Source organism: Callorhinus ursinus, unplaced genomic scaffold (genome assembly GCF_003265705.2).
Source record: "Callorhinus ursinus isolate GAN/ISIS: 27379988/994484 unplaced genomic scaffold, GSC_fseal_2.0 scaffold36, whole genome shotgun sequence".
Classification (NCBI taxonomy): domain Eukaryota; kingdom Metazoa; phylum Chordata; class Mammalia; order Carnivora; family Otariidae; genus Callorhinus; species Callorhinus ursinus.
The window spans coordinates 2,491,088-2,509,990 of NW_027397098.1; the positions used below are offsets into that span (position 1 = coordinate 2,491,088).

Sequence of the window (18,903 nt, forward strand, 5' to 3'; positions counted from 1 at the left end):
GGGGAGAGGGGGAGAGGGGTGAGGTAACTGGGTGATGGGAATTGAGTGCATGTGATGTAATGAGCACTGGGTATTATATAAGACTGATGAATCACAGACCTGCACCTCTGAAACCAGTAATACATTATATGTTAATTTAAAAAAAAAAGTAAAGATACTCTAAAAGCTTATTTTTCCTGTAATTTGTGCAGTTACAAATGGAAATCTGTTACAAATACAGGAAAGAAGGCATGCCAAATTTGCAGTCAACTGTATGGAAAGTTTAGTTTCGTAGAGTAGGCATAATACTCTCTAGTTCCATCCACATTGTTGCAAATGAGTGTCTTGTAAATTTAGTCCTTTACATTCCGTTATGTCCTACAGAAAGCTATAATTGGGTAGCTTTTTGAACATCTGAATAAATTGGAATGAAAGTAGTACTGTCTCAATTTCTTAACTGTGGGCTGTCCTAATTCCTGTCTTAAACAGCCTTGATTCTTTTGCAGTCATTTCTGCCCTTAGTTTTCCACATCTTTCCATCCAGCTCTTCTAGAGTACTTTGTGTGAATATTTGTTTTGATGACATTCTTGTTTTCATGAAATTCTGTAGCTCAAAACCATCGTCTACAGTTCTAAGAACACAGCTTTACCAGATGCTCAGCTTAGGAAACCAAAAATGTCTAAAGTGATTCATGGTGTCAACCAGATTTAACTATGGCATTCAGTAAGCCAAAACAGAGGGGAATTTGATTATACAAGATCTGGTATCCCGTATAGTGATTTACAATAACCTGCTGTTGTATAAAAACTGAAGGATCGAAGTAGGGTTCCAATTTAATCTCAGAATTCTAGATGAATACAGGTAATTATACATGACCTAGTTCCACATAACTTGTAAAATGTCAGATGTGACAACGTGAGATATGCAAGTCACACTTGTATTTTCTAGTCACAGCTTAGTCCTTCACTCAGTTTGAGGAAGTGTAGCACAGCAGCAAAGTGCACTCATCTTGGAGGCTTGGTTTTGAATCCTAGCTCCTCTTCACTATAGTGTGACCTTGTACAAGTTGCTGAACTTCTCTGTGCCTGTTTCCTCATCTATAATAACGGAGATAACACTACTACCTCAGAGTTATTGAGAGTATTAAGGAGTTAAAGCATAAGGTGCTTAGAATAGTATGTGGTACATGCAAATACTATTTTTTGTATATTTACATTATACATATAAAAATAAATTTGCTCAGTCTGGTAATTTAGAGAATAGTCTCCAGCTGAGCTACAAAGAATTTGGATCTTCTGGTGGATTCAATAAATGCTTTTAAAGTTATTTTACAACACTTGCTAAGAAAGCATTTGTCTACCCTACAGTATCTCTCATGTTGATACGATATTGAGTTTTGCCAACTACACTTAACCATATTTAGTCAAGTGGATGAATTATAATCTAAAAGTTTTCAAAGTCAGCAGGTGTTTAGATCTGATTTTCTTCTTAGGGCTTTTATGTAAAAAAAGTCGCCATATTTTACAAATGCCGGTTTCAATGACTATGAATGGGTGTTTCTGAAAGAGGACTATTTTGTTTATGATTATATATATATTTTTGTTCATATACAAGTTTGTATTTCTAACTATGCCAGTGAACCCTTCTCTCACTTGCAAATGGTAATATAAAAAGTACCAATATTTGTTACTGATGTAAAAAAAAGCATAAACCTTCCACACCCATTGTTTGTTGTAAGTTGAACATACCTCTCCAACATATTCCATGACAAAACTCATTCTTTTAATCTTCACAAGGGTTTTTACACCCCAGCCACAGCCATTGCTAGTTCGAAAGATGCAAAGAGAATACTGGGTGCCTTTTTGTACAATCCTATTGGGACAATCGGGTCCACATTGACACCTTGAGTTGCATTCATAAATGGGGGTACCAGGTGGGATTTTAATTTGCTGGTTTTTATTATAAGCCAAAAGAACTCCAGCTTCAGCAGGACAACATTTCTCAAAGAAGCAGTCTGTACATGAACAACCAAAGGTAGCTTCATTGACTAAGCTGATTCCAGGAGCTGGTTTGTATTCATTAATGTAGTAGAAGTCTGAAGGTGGGCCCTCTAAGTCAACAGTATTTTCAACAAAAATCATTCCTTTATGATTCTTTCTTCTGTTGAGTTCATCTTGCCATCTCTGCAGAGCTACCCTTTGTTTGGCCTTCTTTACAATATATTCGGCAACGGCAGGTTTCAAAGCTTTGTTATTGTCTTTTAGAGATATTGCTTTGCCTTTGTTTACCTGAGATAAATAATTATGCTTGTCATTAGAGAACTGTTGAAGTAGTAATGGGCACTTGAGATTTTGCAAAGGTTCCCAAGTATTTGTAGAATCTGGCCATCCTTTCCATTTTACAAGATAATACTCCATATCCTTAAAATATAAAAGAAAATTGAAATCAGATTATGAGTCCTAATTACTTAAAAGAATTTAATATCTTAAAGAGTAAGGTAGCCATTATCATTCTTCTTAATAAAGCTCAGAATATATTGAGTCAGAGGTTTCTAGTGGATGCAATACAAACATAAAACTTTTTTCTTTATATTACATAAATTAGGTACAGAATTTAGTTGTGGCATAGTATGTCTGAGCATAGGTAAACTGCACGTGAATATAAGAGTACTGAAATTCATGAATATTTTACTAAACAGTAATTATTAAACAAAGTCGTATTTTGTATTTATCTTGATCACGGAAACAGGCAGTCTCAAAACTAACAATTTATGACCTACTTAGTGCTTCACTTGGCCAGCACAGATGTAGGCATCCTCTAAGGCAGGTAATTTTAATATTTTACATTGGATATAAGGCAAGTTCTATTTCTCAATATCATGGGCACACATCCCTTAGATGTTCTAGAGACACAATGTCCAATAGTCATTCCTAGCAGCATGTAGCTGTCAAGCACCTGAAATGTGACTAGTCCAAATTGAGATGTGCTTTAAGTGTAATACATACTGAATTACAAACACTAAACACGCAAAAAAGTAAAGTATTTCTTAACATTTGAAAAATATTGATTATATACTGAAATATTTTGCTTTTATTGGATTAAATATATTATTTTTTAAAGATTGATTTGTTTAAAGTCCTATGCCCAACGTGGGGCTCAAACTCACAAGCCCGAGATCAAGAGTCACACACTCTACTGACTGAGCCAGCCAGGTGCCCCCAATTAAATATATTCTTGAAAGCAGTCTCACCTGTTTCATTTCACTTGTTTAATGTGATTACTAGAAAATTTAAGCTTATATTGTTTCTACTGGACAGACATCACGATTCCAGAGAATTCTTACCTTATTTAGACTCACCCGTGAATGGATTAGGTAGCAGGCACTCAAGCCACCTAACACCAAACATTTTGATTTATCCCTCAGACTGCTGTTGTGGCCACCATGGTCCCTAGAATTCTGCCTTCCTACCCCAGTGACTTGACTAGGTTCTCTTCCCTTAAAATCAGAGAACGCCATGTTAAGTTTCTCTTAAAAAAGGTGGTTAAGTGTGTATAATAAAAAAATTCTAAAGCCCTTCAATTTTTTTCTTTGTCCTCTGGAATAACTTACATATATCCACACTCTAAAATATGAAAGTGATTAAACTGTATATTCTACAGTTTTTAGTTGTTTTAAATCATAGATATGGATTAAAAACTTAATCAGGATACATTTGCTTTTCCCTGAAATTTTTAAGTTTTTATTATAAAGGGTACGTATAACACTTGTTTTATTATTGATTAATGCCAAATAACCTGGAAGGTTTAGGAAATGTTACTGAGGCACAAACTGGGGTAAAGGAGCCCCGAGGCAGCTTTGCTGAAGCAAATCACTCAGCCAGTGATTAAGTTTATATTCTTCCCACTGATTCGTCTCAATGTTTTAGTATATTCTACTCAAAAAGCAATAGGGCCTGTGAATTAACTTTCCTTCTTTATGAAAATGGTCAAAATATGCTTTACCTGTTTAGAAAATGTGGTTAAATTAAGGTGTGAGGATATGCAAAAAACTGTACTTTCTTGAAAATACATACAGTGATTTCAGGGAAAAAAGGAAAAGCTTAGTTAGACATATTTAAGTGTTAGTCAAACTGGCTAAGTGTAACACGGATTTCTCCCTCCTGTCAGGTAACTACTACAATTTAGGATTTATGTTGATATCTGGTCAACAATAATGTGACCCACGTGGCAGTATCTAACATACCTATTGTACTTCTTATCTAGGAAAGTTTTTAATTTTTCTGACTCTGGAATGCAGCAATGCAACTCTGGCCCTTTTTTTTTTTTCTGCTACAGTTTTTCCTACCATACCCTGGATTATGCCAACAGTTGTCAGCAAATAATGGAAGAAACAGAAACACTGGCTTCAAATCAGATAATTAAAGCTAAATTATCATTCAGCAAAACCAGTAACACCAGGCCTCTGAAGTCAGCTTCCAAAGTAACATACCACATTGTTTAGTAATGAGCCAGCTGCATTGTTAGTGACTGTTTTGTATGTTAATCCCATCAGTACCTACTTAATTTACGGATGGTAAAGATGTTTATAAAACATGAGTGCCTTTGGCAAAATAGTATAGAAATACTAGTAATATTTTACTTCTACTTTGTAGACTTATTTTAGTAAGTGCATTTTACTTTAAATCCAAAAAAGATATTTCCATTTTGAAAAATTGGTAATCTTACACAGAAAAATTAGTTTGGCCTAACAAATTTAATTAATTCATTAAAAATTCCAAATAAAAGCCCAAAAGTTCATAAGCCTCATATATATCAGTATTTTATTCTGATATGCAGTCAACTCTTGATTACCCATAGAAATGGAGTACGGTTGTAAAATGATCCATCAATCACTCCTGTATAATTTAGAATACATTATAAGAATTTTGTCTTAAACACATTTTCCCCCACTATATTTGGCTTAGGTTAAATTCATTCAAATATTTTAGTATTTAAAATAAGTATGTGAAAGTTCAGCCCCTAGGGGGTGTAGGGGGTGTGATGAGATATAGGGTAGTGCTAGTCTTCAGGGGTAAAATCTCTGGGAAAAGAAGGCAATAATATGTACAGTAAGTAGCAATGCAAGGCAGTACAATTTTAAGTGACAAAACAAGACAATAATTACCACTAGTATATAAAGAAGGAAATCAATATAGTCAGAAAGGAGCACAGAGAAAGCAGAACAAACCAAACTGCGAAAGGCTGATAGAATTTGTTGGGTAGGGAACAGGGCAGGCAGGATGAAAAACACCAGCAAAAGCTTGGAGCTAAGATTTGTATGAAGTATCCAGAAAACAGTGAAGAGATGGATTTGGCTACCTTTAAAGTTCAGAATATTGAAGCGAGAAGTTAAACGGCAAGGCAAGAGCAAATTTTAGCCTTGAATACTCGACAGAGGCATTTGAACCTTTTTTATAGGCCAATGGTTTTTACAATTCTTAGAAGCCATAGTGTTTCTGTGGGAAGCTTCATTACATACAAATACATTTGATTCCATCTTGTTTATTAGAAATAATTTACCAGTCTTCTAATTGCCAAGCCAATGACTCTTCAGTCCTCATGTTACTTGACTTAGGCTTTGACATCACATTTCTCTCTTCACTATTATTCCTTTACTGTCTTCTTTGCTGAGACTACTTACTATCCCTGCCCATCACTTAATGCAGATACTCGGGGCTCTGCCCTTGGCCCCTTTCCACACCAAGTAAGGTTTATCGCTTTTGAGAATCTGGAGAAAGCTATGGACCTTCCCCTAACAAAAGTCACATATGTACTATTTTGGATAATGGAGAATATCTGGATTCCAGAGGTTAAAAATTCTTGCTCTAAATGCTCTCTGGGCAACCTCATCACTCCAGTGGTGTTAATTATATGCTGATGACTTCCAAAATTTTATTGGCACCCCCATATATCCAATAGCCTACTGGGTGTCCAACAGGTTCTTACATCCATCTATCTCCATGGAACTCACCACTGTTCTTCCTAAATGGATTTTTTTTCTCCTTTTCCCCATCAAGTGTAATCTTACCCATCATCTACCCAGTCACACGAGTTGCAAACCAGGAGCTCAATCTAGATTCCTCTTCTCAATCTGTCATCAAGTTTCTTCAGATATTTGTTCCTGTCCATCTTTATTACCATAGCTCTAGTTACTTCAGGCCTTCAATTCTTGCTGGGATTACTGCATTAGTCTCCTAACTGGTTTCCCTGCCTCTGGCTGGTGACACCCCAATTTACCTTTACTAAAGTGAAGTTTTCTTATAAAAATAAGAAATCCATAGTACCAGTTGTTCTGTTACTTTCTTGCTTAAAAATTTTAACGGCTCCCCCACTGCCCAAAGAATGAAGTTCAAACTTCCTGTTATAACAAAGATCATTCTTGATTGGGTCCCTGATGCCTCTCTAACACAGTCTTCCATCATGGCCCCATTCACACACCACCCTCTAGCCATACTGAACTGTGGCTGCTAGTACTTGAACATGCCAGGCCTTTTCACCACTTTCTCCTTTGTTTACAAAGTTCTAATTACAGTGGCCTCTTACATTTCCATAACAAACTTATTTTGGTCTCATTTTTTTACGTGTGGAAAACCTACTCATCTTTAGAAGTCAGCTCAAATGTCACCTACCCCGTGAAGTCTTTCCTGACTCTCTTGCCTGAGGAGAACTGATCACTGCCAATCCCCTTGTGTTCCCATTTCTAAACTTAACCAGAGACCAAGAGGGATGAAATCTTGTTCTTCATAGCCCCCAAACCAAGCACAATTGCCTACTATATCCTAGGCTTTGACTGTTTCTGAATGCAAAACAAAAAATAAACTTAATGTAGATAGTAATTCATGTTTTTTCAATATTTGTTCTGTCATCTGCTGTCTATAGCCAGTAAGTGGTAGCAAGCACAAAAACTTAAAAAAAAAAAAAATATATATATATATATATATATGGGAAAACAAAAAACAAAAACTATCTTACCATTAGCCAATCTTTCCTGAAAGTTTTGAAATCATCATATTCAGTATTAGTGGTAAAGCAGCCTGAATCTAATTATGAAAACACTAGTGTTCCATGGAAAGTCACTGGATTTTCAGGACAGTAACTGACCAAGTAGCAATTCTGAGACCTGGGCTAGTGGTCCAAGACTGACACAACTGAGCAACATGACCCTGGAAAAGTCCTTTCTTGGAGTTCTCTTTTCCTGATGTCTCAAATATGGATTTTAGTCAAATGATTTCTATGTTATTCCAGTTCTTAACAAACCACTCTGAGTGCAGTCTTTCAGGAATATTAATCTATGTTGGAGGTGGACAATTCTGCCAGTATGTGTCATGCAGTAAGTGGTGGTTCTAGAGACAAAGAACTACCTGGATACTTTATGAAGTCAAAGCTTTGGTAATATTTCTCTCTTAATATTTGCTTATTAAGGGAGAAGGCTTACCAATGTGCCTGGGGGTTCTGGTTCTTCAATGATGAGCTAAGTATGTTAATAAAGAGTATTCGGTTTTGTCAGAAATGTTTCTGTATGAAAGGTGAACATGGCAGCAACATGTTGCAGAAAAACCATACAGCACTGACACTACCACCATTTGTTCAAGTGGACCCTGACATGAATTCACAACAGTAAGAGCCCTGTCATTCCTCCAGTGAGCATTCATTCCATTTCCCAAACTGGCTAGTTCCCAAACTAGGAACTCCTCCACTTTGTTCGTCACTCTCCCACTACCTCCCCCGTTATTTTCAGTGGCCCTAGACCTCTGTTCCTAATGCAGAGAAAAACAGAAACTCCCTTAATTTTCACCTTTCCATGGACATGTAACTAGAGAAAAGGTGGATGCTGATACAAGAGATGTATTTCCTCCATCAATTATCACACCTCTCCCATCTCTTCAGTTTCTCCTCTACTTGCTCTCACCAGCATTTAAACCTCCCACATTTTTTATTTTTAGCTTTTTAAGCCTCCCTCATTTTTTAAAAGCAAAATTAAACTAAACCTCCTTTGATATATAAATGCTGGAATATATAAGGAATTTCAAAAATAGGATAAATTACTAAAAGTTGAGAGACAGGAGACTCAAGGTCACAGGGGTGGAAGACTTCAGTATAAGAACATTCAACTTTTTAGAACATTCAATTTTTAAAATCACATGCAGATATTACCTATACAGATTTTTAAATAAAAATATAAAATTATAAACACCTTTAAAACCTACATAGCCCTTTCTCCCTTTCTTCAAAGCTAGACTTCTTCAAAGCATCATCCATACTACTTGACTCTTTCTCACCTCTGATTTTTTTTTTAATTTTATTTATTTGTCAGAGATAGAGCGCGCACACAAGCAGGGGGACTGGCAGGCAGAGAGAGAAGCAGGCTCCCCACTGAGCAAGGAGCCCAATGTGGGACTTGATTCCAAGACCCTGGGATCATGACTTGAGCGAAAGGCAGACACTTAACCAACTGAGCCACCCAGGCGTCCTTCACCTGTAATTTATTTTTAATTCATTCTATTTCGGCGTCTTCTACCATGCACGAACACTGCTTTAACAGCATCAATGACTCTTCCATTGCTCAATGCAATGGGTCCCTCATGGTTCTTCTTGACCCCACTGGCCTCTTCCCTATTGTGCTAACATTATCTCTCCCTCAGGCTTCATGACTCATTCTTCCAGTTTTCTTCCTACCTTTCTGGCCAGTTTGTCTCAGTTGCTTTGATCGTTTTTCCCATGAGAACCCCCACCTCACCCACCATACTACTCATCAGTCCTTGCTCTCTTCTCACATTTTCTTTGCTTGATACTGCAATAGCCTCTAACCATTTTCAAACCATTCAAGATCCAACAGCCAGAACACCATCTTCAACACATCCATCTCATCACGTCATTCCCCTGCTCAGAACTAGTTAATGTTTCCCTACTGCCCTTAAGATAAAGCCCAAATTCTTTTCTTGGATTGTAGGGAGCTGTACTTTCTGGGTCCTCCCCATCCTTCTAGCCTCCTTTCAATCTCTCTTGCTATGTTCCACTCACACTTTCTATTCCTTGAAGAAGTCAGGCTCTCTTCTGCCTCAAGACCCTTCCCTACTTCTCTTTCCATTCTTTAGGGCTGAGTTTAAACACCATTTCTCACGAACGGCTGCCTAGTTTCTCCAGAAGTTACAACCTTCTGTTACATTAGCACTTACCTCAACTGTAAGTACATTGTACAATTATATTTAAGGTTTTCTACTCTCACTAAAAGATCAACTCCATGTATCAGAAACCATACCTCTGTGTCATTAATTGCTGCGATCCCCAGTGTCTAGCATATGACATGGCAGATGGCAATAAATATCTGTTAATTAATGGATAATCATATCCATTCCCAGAGCTTCAGTTGCTATCTTTTTCCCAATTACTTCAAAATCTGTTTTCCAGTTCTCACTCTTGACTCTGAGCCACATTCTCAACTCCCTACCAGTCATCCTACAGTTAAATGTCCTCAACCTTCTTCTCCAAACCCAACCTGGTCCTCCCATCCGAATCCTCCTAAATTGCTGGGTCTTGGTAAGCAATCTTGTCTACACCACCACAAGTCAGAAACACATGTTTTCATAGATGTAGATCCCTCACTGCTGGATTCCTACCCAATCCCGACCACTAAACCATAGACTTGTACATTTTATAACCATGATAATTAAAACAAAAACAAAAAAACTACCTATTTCTTTTTATCTCCTTTAGTTTAAGCACTATAATTTCTTGCCCAGATCACCGCAACAGCCTTTCAGAATGTTTAAATTGTGTGTCATTCCCCTCCCCGCCAATCCACTTTCCTTACTGCAGACAGAAAATTCTCTGAATATCTGACTGTATCACTCTTTGAAAACCTTTCAAGTGACCCCCCATTGCTGTAGAATGCTGTGAAAGTTCCTTCACTCATCTCTCATCCTTTCCAACTCCCATATTCTAGCACTCCTTTCTCTGTACTAAAACCATGAGTTATAGTGTCCCTGTCTTTTTTAGGTCTTAGGGGGATATCCCCTCTTCTGGGAAGCTTTCTGTGACCTGGCCCTGGTGTACCTCCCACAGATACGTAATGAAGTCTGCCACTGTACTTATTATACTATATTGTAATGGATGGTGTACTTATCCACCTTTCCACCAGGCTGTGAGTTTAAGGTGAGAGACAGTTTCTGATTAACCTTTATTTTTACCAGAGTCTAACGTAGTACCTGACACACAAAAGAAACTCAAATGTTTATTGAGACTATAGAAAGATGATATAGGAGCTATTAGTCAATAGATTGCTGCTTTAATCTAAGTCTGAAGCTAAGAATATCTAGTGTACTGGTGATTGTGAGGAATGGAGAAATCACTGATGCAAAATCCAATTCAATTCATTAAGTACTAACTAAATACCCATTGTGTACTAGAGACTACAGTAAGACCTAGTCCTCGCCCTAAATGGTTGACAATTTAGCAGAGAAGGTATGAAACCAAGCTATAAAATGTGTCAAGTTCTAGAATAATACAAACAGTGCTTATTAAGTCCTGACTATAAAGCAATTAATTTTACGGACATGGGGGGAGGGCAGAAAGCTCAAAAATAAGTGGTAACCTTTCAGCTGAACTTTCCAGGCCAAAGAGAATTCTGTCAAGGAGAAAAGGGAAACAACAGTATTCCGGCAAGGGAACTGGATGAGAACAGCAAAAGGGCACATGCATGTATAATGTGTTCAAGGAACTAGAATATAAGCTATATCCCCAATGCTTAGAACACTGCCCAGCTCATAGTAGGTGCTCATTAAATCTTAGCTAAATGAAAGAATTTATATGTATTTCCGTGTGGATAAAAAGTAGGATATGTCACAGGAGATGAAGCTGGAAAGGCAGTTGGTGACCAGATAATAAAGAACCTCACTACAAAAGGTCTCAGCTTAGATTGGTAGACAAGCCATTAAAAGGTCTAAAGCAAGGCCCTAACACAACCAGAACTGTGTTTTAGAAGCATCTGTAACGGCTTTGAGGAATATGGTATTGAAACAGTGTCTCTTACGAACTAAATGGAGGGGTACACACAAAGAAAGGACACGGTCATATGATCTTTCACGTGCCCTGAACATGAGAGGGGAGAGAGTAAAAGGGTATATGTGGAAATAATACTGGCTCACAGATTAAGTAATTTGTGCTAGAAACAAGAAGAAAGGAGGGATATAAGTGGTCCCTCTTAGAAGGGACCTAAGTGTGCAAGTAAGGGTGCTTATTCCAAAACAAGAAACCGAAAGGATTGATAAGAGCAAAAGCTATCTAAACCTAACTACAACATTCAGAATCCTGTGTAAGAATAATGGTAGTTCCTTCAATGTAGGCACAGACCCCTACATAACTAACTGTTCAAGTACAGCAAAAATGAACATAAAAACACAGATAGAGAGACAAAGATAATATAATCTGATGACCTATTAGATGGCAGGTAGAAAGGAAGAATTAAAAATGTCTGAACTTAAAAAGTTTAGGTAACTGGAGGTATTATGGTTTTCTTAGATTAGATAGGGAACACTACTAGATCAGGAAGCAGATTTGAGGGAGGAAAACAGGTGCAGTTTTGAATATGTTGAATTTGGGAACCTGTACAGTGTCCAGTTTGAAATGAAGTCCATAAAGAGGTCAATGCCTCACAAAGATTTGGCAGTCATGAGTCAAACAGAGAGAAGTAGAAACCACTGGGAAAGAGGTCATCTACAGAGTCATTTCAAGGTAAGAAGTGGGCCAAGGACAGAGCTGTGAAGGTTATCTACATTTCAGAGGAAGGACAGGCAAGAGACAATGGAGATTCAGAAAGAGTACTATGAAAAAGGTGGGAAAAGGAGGGGAGATAAAGGTGAGTAACAATGACAGAAAACACTTCTACAATATGAACATCACAGGTCAGTCTCTGTTCTAAGCATTTATCTATATCAACTCATTTAATGCTAATCATAACCCTAAGATGGGTACTATAATTATCCTCACTTTATAAGTGAAGAAACGGAAAGACAGAGAGGCTAAGTAATTTGCTAAAAGTCACTCAACTAATAGATGGTAGAGACGGAGTATGAGCATAGGCAGTCTCTCCTTGGACAAGAGAATTTCAAAGAAGAGCAAGAGGCAAACAGTGTCAGACATTGCTAAGAAGGAGAGTAAGATTTGAGGTCCTCATATTTGGAATGAGGAGGTCACTGATAGGGGCATAAATCAGAATAAAGTGGGTTAAAAAGTTAATGAGAAGTGACGAGACAATCTCCAGGAGAAAATTTTTACAAACTGTGTATCTCATGAGGGACTATCTAGCATATATAAAGAACTATTACAACTCAATAATTAAAAAAAAAAAACCCAATTTAAAAAAATGGGCAAAGGCTCAGAATGGACAGTTCTCCACAAATGGCTAAAAAGCACAAAAAAGATGCTTGGTATCATTAGCCATCAGAGAAATGCAAATCAAAACCATAAGGATTGGTTTTGAGGTACTACTCCATGCCCACTAGGACAGCTATAATCAAAGAGTCAGATAATAATGTGTCGGTAAGGAGGTATAGAAATTGAAACACTCATAACACTGCTAGTGGGAATGTCTGGCAGTTCCTCAAGTAGTTAAACACAGAGAAATTGTATGACCCAGCAATTCAACTCTTAGGTATATATCCAAGAGAAATGAAAACATGTCCATACAAAAACCTCTACATGAATGTTCATAACAGCATTATTTATAATAGCCCCCAAACAGAAACAACCCAAATGTCCAAGTGAGGAATAAATTGTATATGCTACATCCCTACAATGGAATAGTTGGCAATAAAAAGGAATGATGTATTAATACATGCTACAACATGGACAAACCTTGAAAACACCACGCTAAATGAAAGAAACCAATCAAAAAGAACCACATACATAATGTAAGGTCCTATTTATATGAATTGTCCAAATAGGCAATCTACAGAGGCAGAAAGTAGATTACTGGTTGGCTAGGGCTAGTGGGGTAAGAAGATTGGGGAGGTTTGGGGAGTAGTGCCCAAGTGGTGCGGAGTTTCTTTTTGGCGTAATGAAAATGTGCAACCGTCACCACAGTCAACTTTAGAATAACTCTGAGAGCATGCTAAAAGCTGAGTTGTACACTTTAAATTAGTGAATTGTATGGTATGTGAATTACATCTTGACAAAGCTGTTTGAAAAAGTTAATGGGAAATGAAGTAGAGGACAGGAATGCTTGAGTGGGGAGACAAGGCTGAAGAAAGACTGGATAAGACCTGAATAGGTTTTATTGACTGAGAGAAGTAAGTGGAAAAAGAGAGCTTAAGAACAAAAAAAAAAAAAAAGAAAAAAAAAAAAGCAAGCATCATGGATTAAGCAAAGTTCTAACAGGGATGGACAGGAAAAGGAAAAACAGTGACAGCAAAGATACAGATAACTGGTGTAAAGTTCAGAGTTCATACTTGAAGGATCCTATATTTCACGGAAGTGGAAGACAGGGAAGTAAATACACTTCAGTGTCTGTGGCTGAGTACGAAGGTGAAGGATAGAGTAAGAAGTCCAGAAAAGTAATAAAAAATTAGAAAAATTGCTGACAAGAAAGGGAAAAGAAAGCAACAGATAAAAACCTTATGTAGAACCGAGTGGAGTGAGATGAGAAATAAGCTTTAATGGTATCAGTACGTGTGATTATAGGATATTCTTGGCTAGACTGGTCAGGCCACAGTTTATACAATAAGATGGCAGGTGACTGGGCTGTTTTGGGGTTGAAGGTTGCTGAAGAGTGTAGGTGAAATGCTTGCTCATAAAATCCCACTGAGTGGGGAAGGTAGTTACATGAAAAGATGATGGATGTTTCAGAGGAAGAACTGGACTTAATGACTGAATCAATATGGAAGACAAAGGAGAAAGATTCCCCAATTCATTTGTCTGGAAGAAGTGACAAATAAATGACCAAAAAAGAGTTCTTGGAGAGGGAGCAGACTACAGAAAGATGAATTACTCAAAAATATATCATAAGGTTTAGATTGAGGAAGGTTCTTAGGAAAACAAACCTGTCATTTTAAAGAGAAACAGGAATTCAGGTGAGGCCCCCGAGAAGTTAAATGACTTTGATAAAGCCACAAAGTACCAATCGAAGATCAGAAATGACTCTAAACTCCAGGCCATTCTATTATACCACAGAACCTCATATCTGGAGTTTGACACGGTACAGGACATACAAAATGGTGATGCTTCCTGAGGAGGTTCAACAGCACTAAAATTGGGTTTGAATTTCTAGGTTTATTTCAGGTGATAGTGGGGAAATATGATTCAGGAACAAAATGAATGACAGGAGAAGCCAACATGAGATAAAACATTTGCTCTGGTAATCCACATGGAGATAATCAAGAGTTGGATGTAGAATGATATAAGTACCTTAAAATATTCTAATGCAAGAACATTTAATGCTTCAAAATCCTCTCAATGTTATTTGGCAATATAGATGATAGGACATATAAATTTATTATGACTTAGAATTTTTAACATTAAGAAGAGCTTTTGCTTACTTTTAAGGTTCTTTTTATGTTACAGAAATATGAAATACTGAATTGAAGTCTGATAAGGTCTCTTTTAAGGGGCTAGATATTTGCCTTACCTTTACTACCTTGTAGTCACACAAGTATTCCACCTCATAATTGTTTAGATTCCTTTTGGTGATTCCAATCGATTTACATGTGAGTTTTTCTTTTCTACATAATTCCTGAAGAGTATCAAGTGAAACTAGGCAAGGCACACACCAAGCTACAATAAGAAAATAGAATTCTTTACTAATGAAGTAGCTACTCAATTAAAACAAAAAAAGGAAAAACTTAAGACCGCTATATCCCCACCCTTCAACTAGCAATTTTACAGGACTGAAAATTCATATGACAAGAAACCATTTATATGTCTTCAAGAAAAAGTTAAGCATTAAAGAACTATTTTGGTAAACTGGTCTTGGATTTTTTTCATGGGTCTCTATCCTACTATGCTTAACTAATGTAAATTAATTTCTACTAAGCCACCTGAACAATAAGTTTCATGTCTGTAAGCTTTCTTGAAATTACATATAGATGCAAACGGCAACAGAAATAGTTTTTACCTTTTCCATTATATTCTACATAGAATATAAAGAATATAATCAGTTTTCATAAAATGTAGATCCTAAGACAAACTTATTAAAAATATCTTAAATATATTTTAAAACAGCCTTAAAAGTTATTAAAAACAACTTTCTCCCTTTCTCTTCGTTGGACAATAAGAAATGAAATCTAATTGAAATACAGTTCTACAGTAACATAGTCATACAGCAATCACATGCCCTACTTTTCCCATTCTGGAATGCTGCATGAAATTTTAAGTCCATTTATTATTTTGCCTATGCTGTATTATTATCAAGGTAAATAAGCCCAAGAATTGTTACAAATAATGGAGAATTTGTTTTCATAATACTCATTTCCTGCATTGTTTTTAAAGCCAAGATTTACAAAACAGAGTACTCAATTTACATAATCCATACCAAGCTTAAAAAAAATCAGACACACTCATAATTAACCTTACAGAAGCCAGTAACTAAATGTGCTAAAGATTTTACTCTCAATTTTGTGTAAACAGTATGCTACCACATGGCATATAAAATATGTTAACACAAACTGATGTTTAGAAATATGTAATAAACGTGGTTTTACGGCTCGAGTTATGGTAAGCACTCCAGAGAATCAAGGGTCCTCTGCCCCAGCCTTTGCTTCGCTACCTAGCTACATGACTTTAGTGATGTTTCCATCTTTCCAGATTTCAGATTCACTGAAAAAAAATGCGGGGGGTGCAAGTGGAATTAACCAAACAAAATCTATCAGTAAACTCAAGCTTTACTCGGTAGCTCTCCAAGGTAGTTGTGATAACCTTTTGTTTTGAGGTAATTTCCAAGGAAGAGAGAACACACAGCAGCTCTTATTATATCCTTCCCTCACCCTCCCCAACTCACAGTGGGGCTTCATCGTCAGAAACCTTGAAGCACGATTTCCATCACCCCGCTTTCTACAAAAGATTCGTAATTCTAGACCAAGAAAATGAAAGGTATTTTCTCCAAAAAAATATTTGGGGGAGTGACTGCTTACTTTGGAGTGGTGCTTTGGGTGCAGGAGAGTGGTATAACAGAAATGACCACTTAAATGTCTTCCATTTAAAAAACTTCGGGATGTTTTGTGTAAAGTTAACCTCACGATGCTGATCACGTGCAAAGGAGGTTCCTCTTGGGTATCACCCAAGGTGTGTATGTCTGTTGTCCCTACCATTTTTATCTAGTTTAACTTGAGGTTCAAGACAACCCTCGACGTAAATGCTATTTTTGAGGGAAAAAAAAATGGAACATAAAAAACCGCAAACCCTTGGTTAACAATTCCGATTATCTATGATAATGTAGAAGATAATTCATTTGCAAGATTAAACATTTCATTACCACTACAAAAACCTTAAACTAGGTTAACACTAACCCCTAGTGGAAGAAAAGTTTGGGGATAATGAGTTCATAATCTAGGTGGACAGGAGTAGTGCTAGCAAATACCTTTAAATTCTAGAATGCCTTGAAAACTCCAGTCTTTCAGAGGGTGCGCGAGACAGGCAGGCGCACACACACACACACGCGCTAGGATCTAATTCTCTGGCGTCCACAAAAATAACACGCAAGTTCCCGGTGGGTATAAAAATTACCGTAAGGCAGAGGCTACGTCTTCAAACACCCACTTACTGGGATATTCTCCGACGGGGAATTTACCCTTCTAGTGCGTCCAAATGGGGTGTATGCTCACTTATTTCCTTAGCGTTCATACTTCAGCCCCAATTTCTTTTTTCCTCTGATACTGAGGTCACATTTACACCACCGGGTACTTCCCGCTTCCCAGTTAAAAAGCCAGCCCGAACACAAAACGTCCCGCCCAAACCACCACAAAGGAGTAAACCACACGCGTGCCCACAGGCCCTCGAGCACCCCCCCGGGGATTACCAGGAGCCGCGGCGGCCGCCCGAATACCTCCACACTGCGACCAGGCGGGGAGGGGCCTCCGGCCCAACGGGCAGCGGGGGCCGGGCCACGGAGTCCGCGGGACCTCCGCGGAGCGAGAGACAGCCGACCTCGGGGCAGGGCGCGCGGACCGGGCCCCGCGGAAGCGGGGTGCAGGAAGAGACTGCGGGGAGCGAGCGGGCCGTGCCGTGAGAAGGGTCAGGGACCGGGGGAAGGGTGAAGCCCGCGGGGCGCCTTTGGGGGCCAAGGTGTCAGCAGAGCGGGAGGCGGCGTTTCGCCGCGTCGCGCTCTGGCGGGCCCACGGATCCCGGCCCCGCTTCCCGGGCCTCGGGAGTTTGCCTGGAGAACGGGGGACAGTGAGGGGTGCCGCTCTCCAGCCCTCACCTCCTCGCGCCTCGGCCCCAGCCGCCGCCATCTTGAGGAGCTTTCATTCAAACTGGCGCGGTCTGACGGGATAGCTCAGCTGGCCTGACGCCCCGCCCCCGCCCGACCTGCGCGGGAGTCTGGGGGCCCCGGGCTCGGGGCTGGAACCCGCGACGCGTCCTGACGTCACCGGAGGCCGACCCCGGCCGCAGCGGCGAGCGCGCATGCGCCCCAAGTCCCGTCCCGACACGCGGGAGGGCGCGGGAGCCGCTGGAGGGGGCGGGGCGGGGCGCGCGGTCCTGGCCAGACGGTGCTTCTCTGCATTAGCGGCCAGCGTACCTCGATCGGGCGGTGTAACTTCTAATTCGGAAGTACGTACATCAGGCCTTCGACGCTTTTTAGTTCTTTCACATCAACCCTACTTGTATGTTGTGCAAAATCCAAAATGTAAAGTGGAGCTGTGTGGTGCAGAGTTAGGTTTACCTCCCAAGCCTGTTCCTCAGCCACCTGAGCCCAACTAACCATTGTTTCCTTACACGCTGCACCCCTAGATCAAAGGTTCTCAAAACTGGCTACATGTCGGGATTACTTGGAAAGGTTTTGTTTTTTGGTCCCACTCGCTGAGATTGATTTAATTGGTATGGGGTGTGACCTGAGCTTTGGAATATTTTAGAGTTCCCCAGGTGATTGTAGTGTGCAGCAGTTTGAAACCACCAGTCGTCTCCATCTGTGCTTCTCTCACTTGAATGGCCATAGGAGTCATCTGAGGATCTTGCTAAAATGCAGATTCAAATTAGGTAGGTCTGGGCTGGGACCTGAGGTTCTGCCGTTTCTAACAAACTTTCCGCCTGATGCTTCTGAGGGGGAGGGGGTCGAGGGGAAGGGTGTGCACAGCTTGCTAGCAAGGCTGCAGGAGGCCAGGTCTTCTCTGCTGGACAACTGTAGCGGCTCCTAACCGGGCTCCCCACCCACCCCCCACCGCCCCGCCCCCATCCATTCTTTACACCGCTTCCATGGTGATTGTTCTGAACAGTCTAACGCAGAAATCTTGAAAGAGTCAATTGGGAAAATTGGGTAGAAAGCCGTTTGACATCGACCAAGGATTTTAAAAAGAAATTTATGTCAAAATTACAAAAATCTTTCAAAACATCATGTATAAATTTGAAATACTGTATACACAGAACATTGAAGAAATTAATTTGTTTGGTTCCATTGTGAAGTACTGTCTAGCCACTTAAAAAGATGTTTATGAAGACTTTAGTATCATGGGGGAAGTGTTAAATATGTTAAGCAAAAACAACAAAAACCTGTAAAAGTTTCAACTACATAAAAAAAGTATAGGAAGATAAATGTAAAATCTCTGGGGAGTGATTTCCTTTTTGATAGCTCCTTTTTACATATTTAATCATTTTCTATAATGAGCATCTTATTACCTTGGTAATAAGGAATAAAAAGTCCTATCCATCCCTATCACATGGAAGCCCCTTTGTGATATGGT

General features: G+C 39.0%; 1 protein-coding gene across 3 annotated transcripts in view; it reads right to left on the minus strand.

Moving 5' to 3' along the window:
* The window catches only part of SUV39H2 (SUV39H2 histone lysine methyltransferase), a 21,332-nt gene extending 3,747 nt beyond the window's left edge, over positions 1-17,585 (minus strand). Inside the window, exons 1-3 of one of the 3 annotated variants that reach the window (XM_025853458.2) lie at positions 17,427-17,585; positions 14,640-14,785; positions 1,729-2,400 (exon numbers count right to left, since the gene is read on the minus strand). In XM_025853458.2, coding sequence (XP_025709243.1) covers positions 1,729-2,400; positions 14,640-14,785; positions 17,427-17,457 — 849 coding nt within the window. In that variant the 5' untranslated portion in view covers positions 17,458-17,585. Of the gene's footprint in view, positions 1-1,728; positions 2,401-14,639; positions 14,786-17,024; positions 17,138-17,426 lie in introns of those variants that run through there. The other 2 variants (XM_025853460.2, XM_025853459.2) reach the window with 2 other exon arrangements.
* Between the last annotated feature and the right edge of the window lie 1,318 nt (positions 17,586-18,903).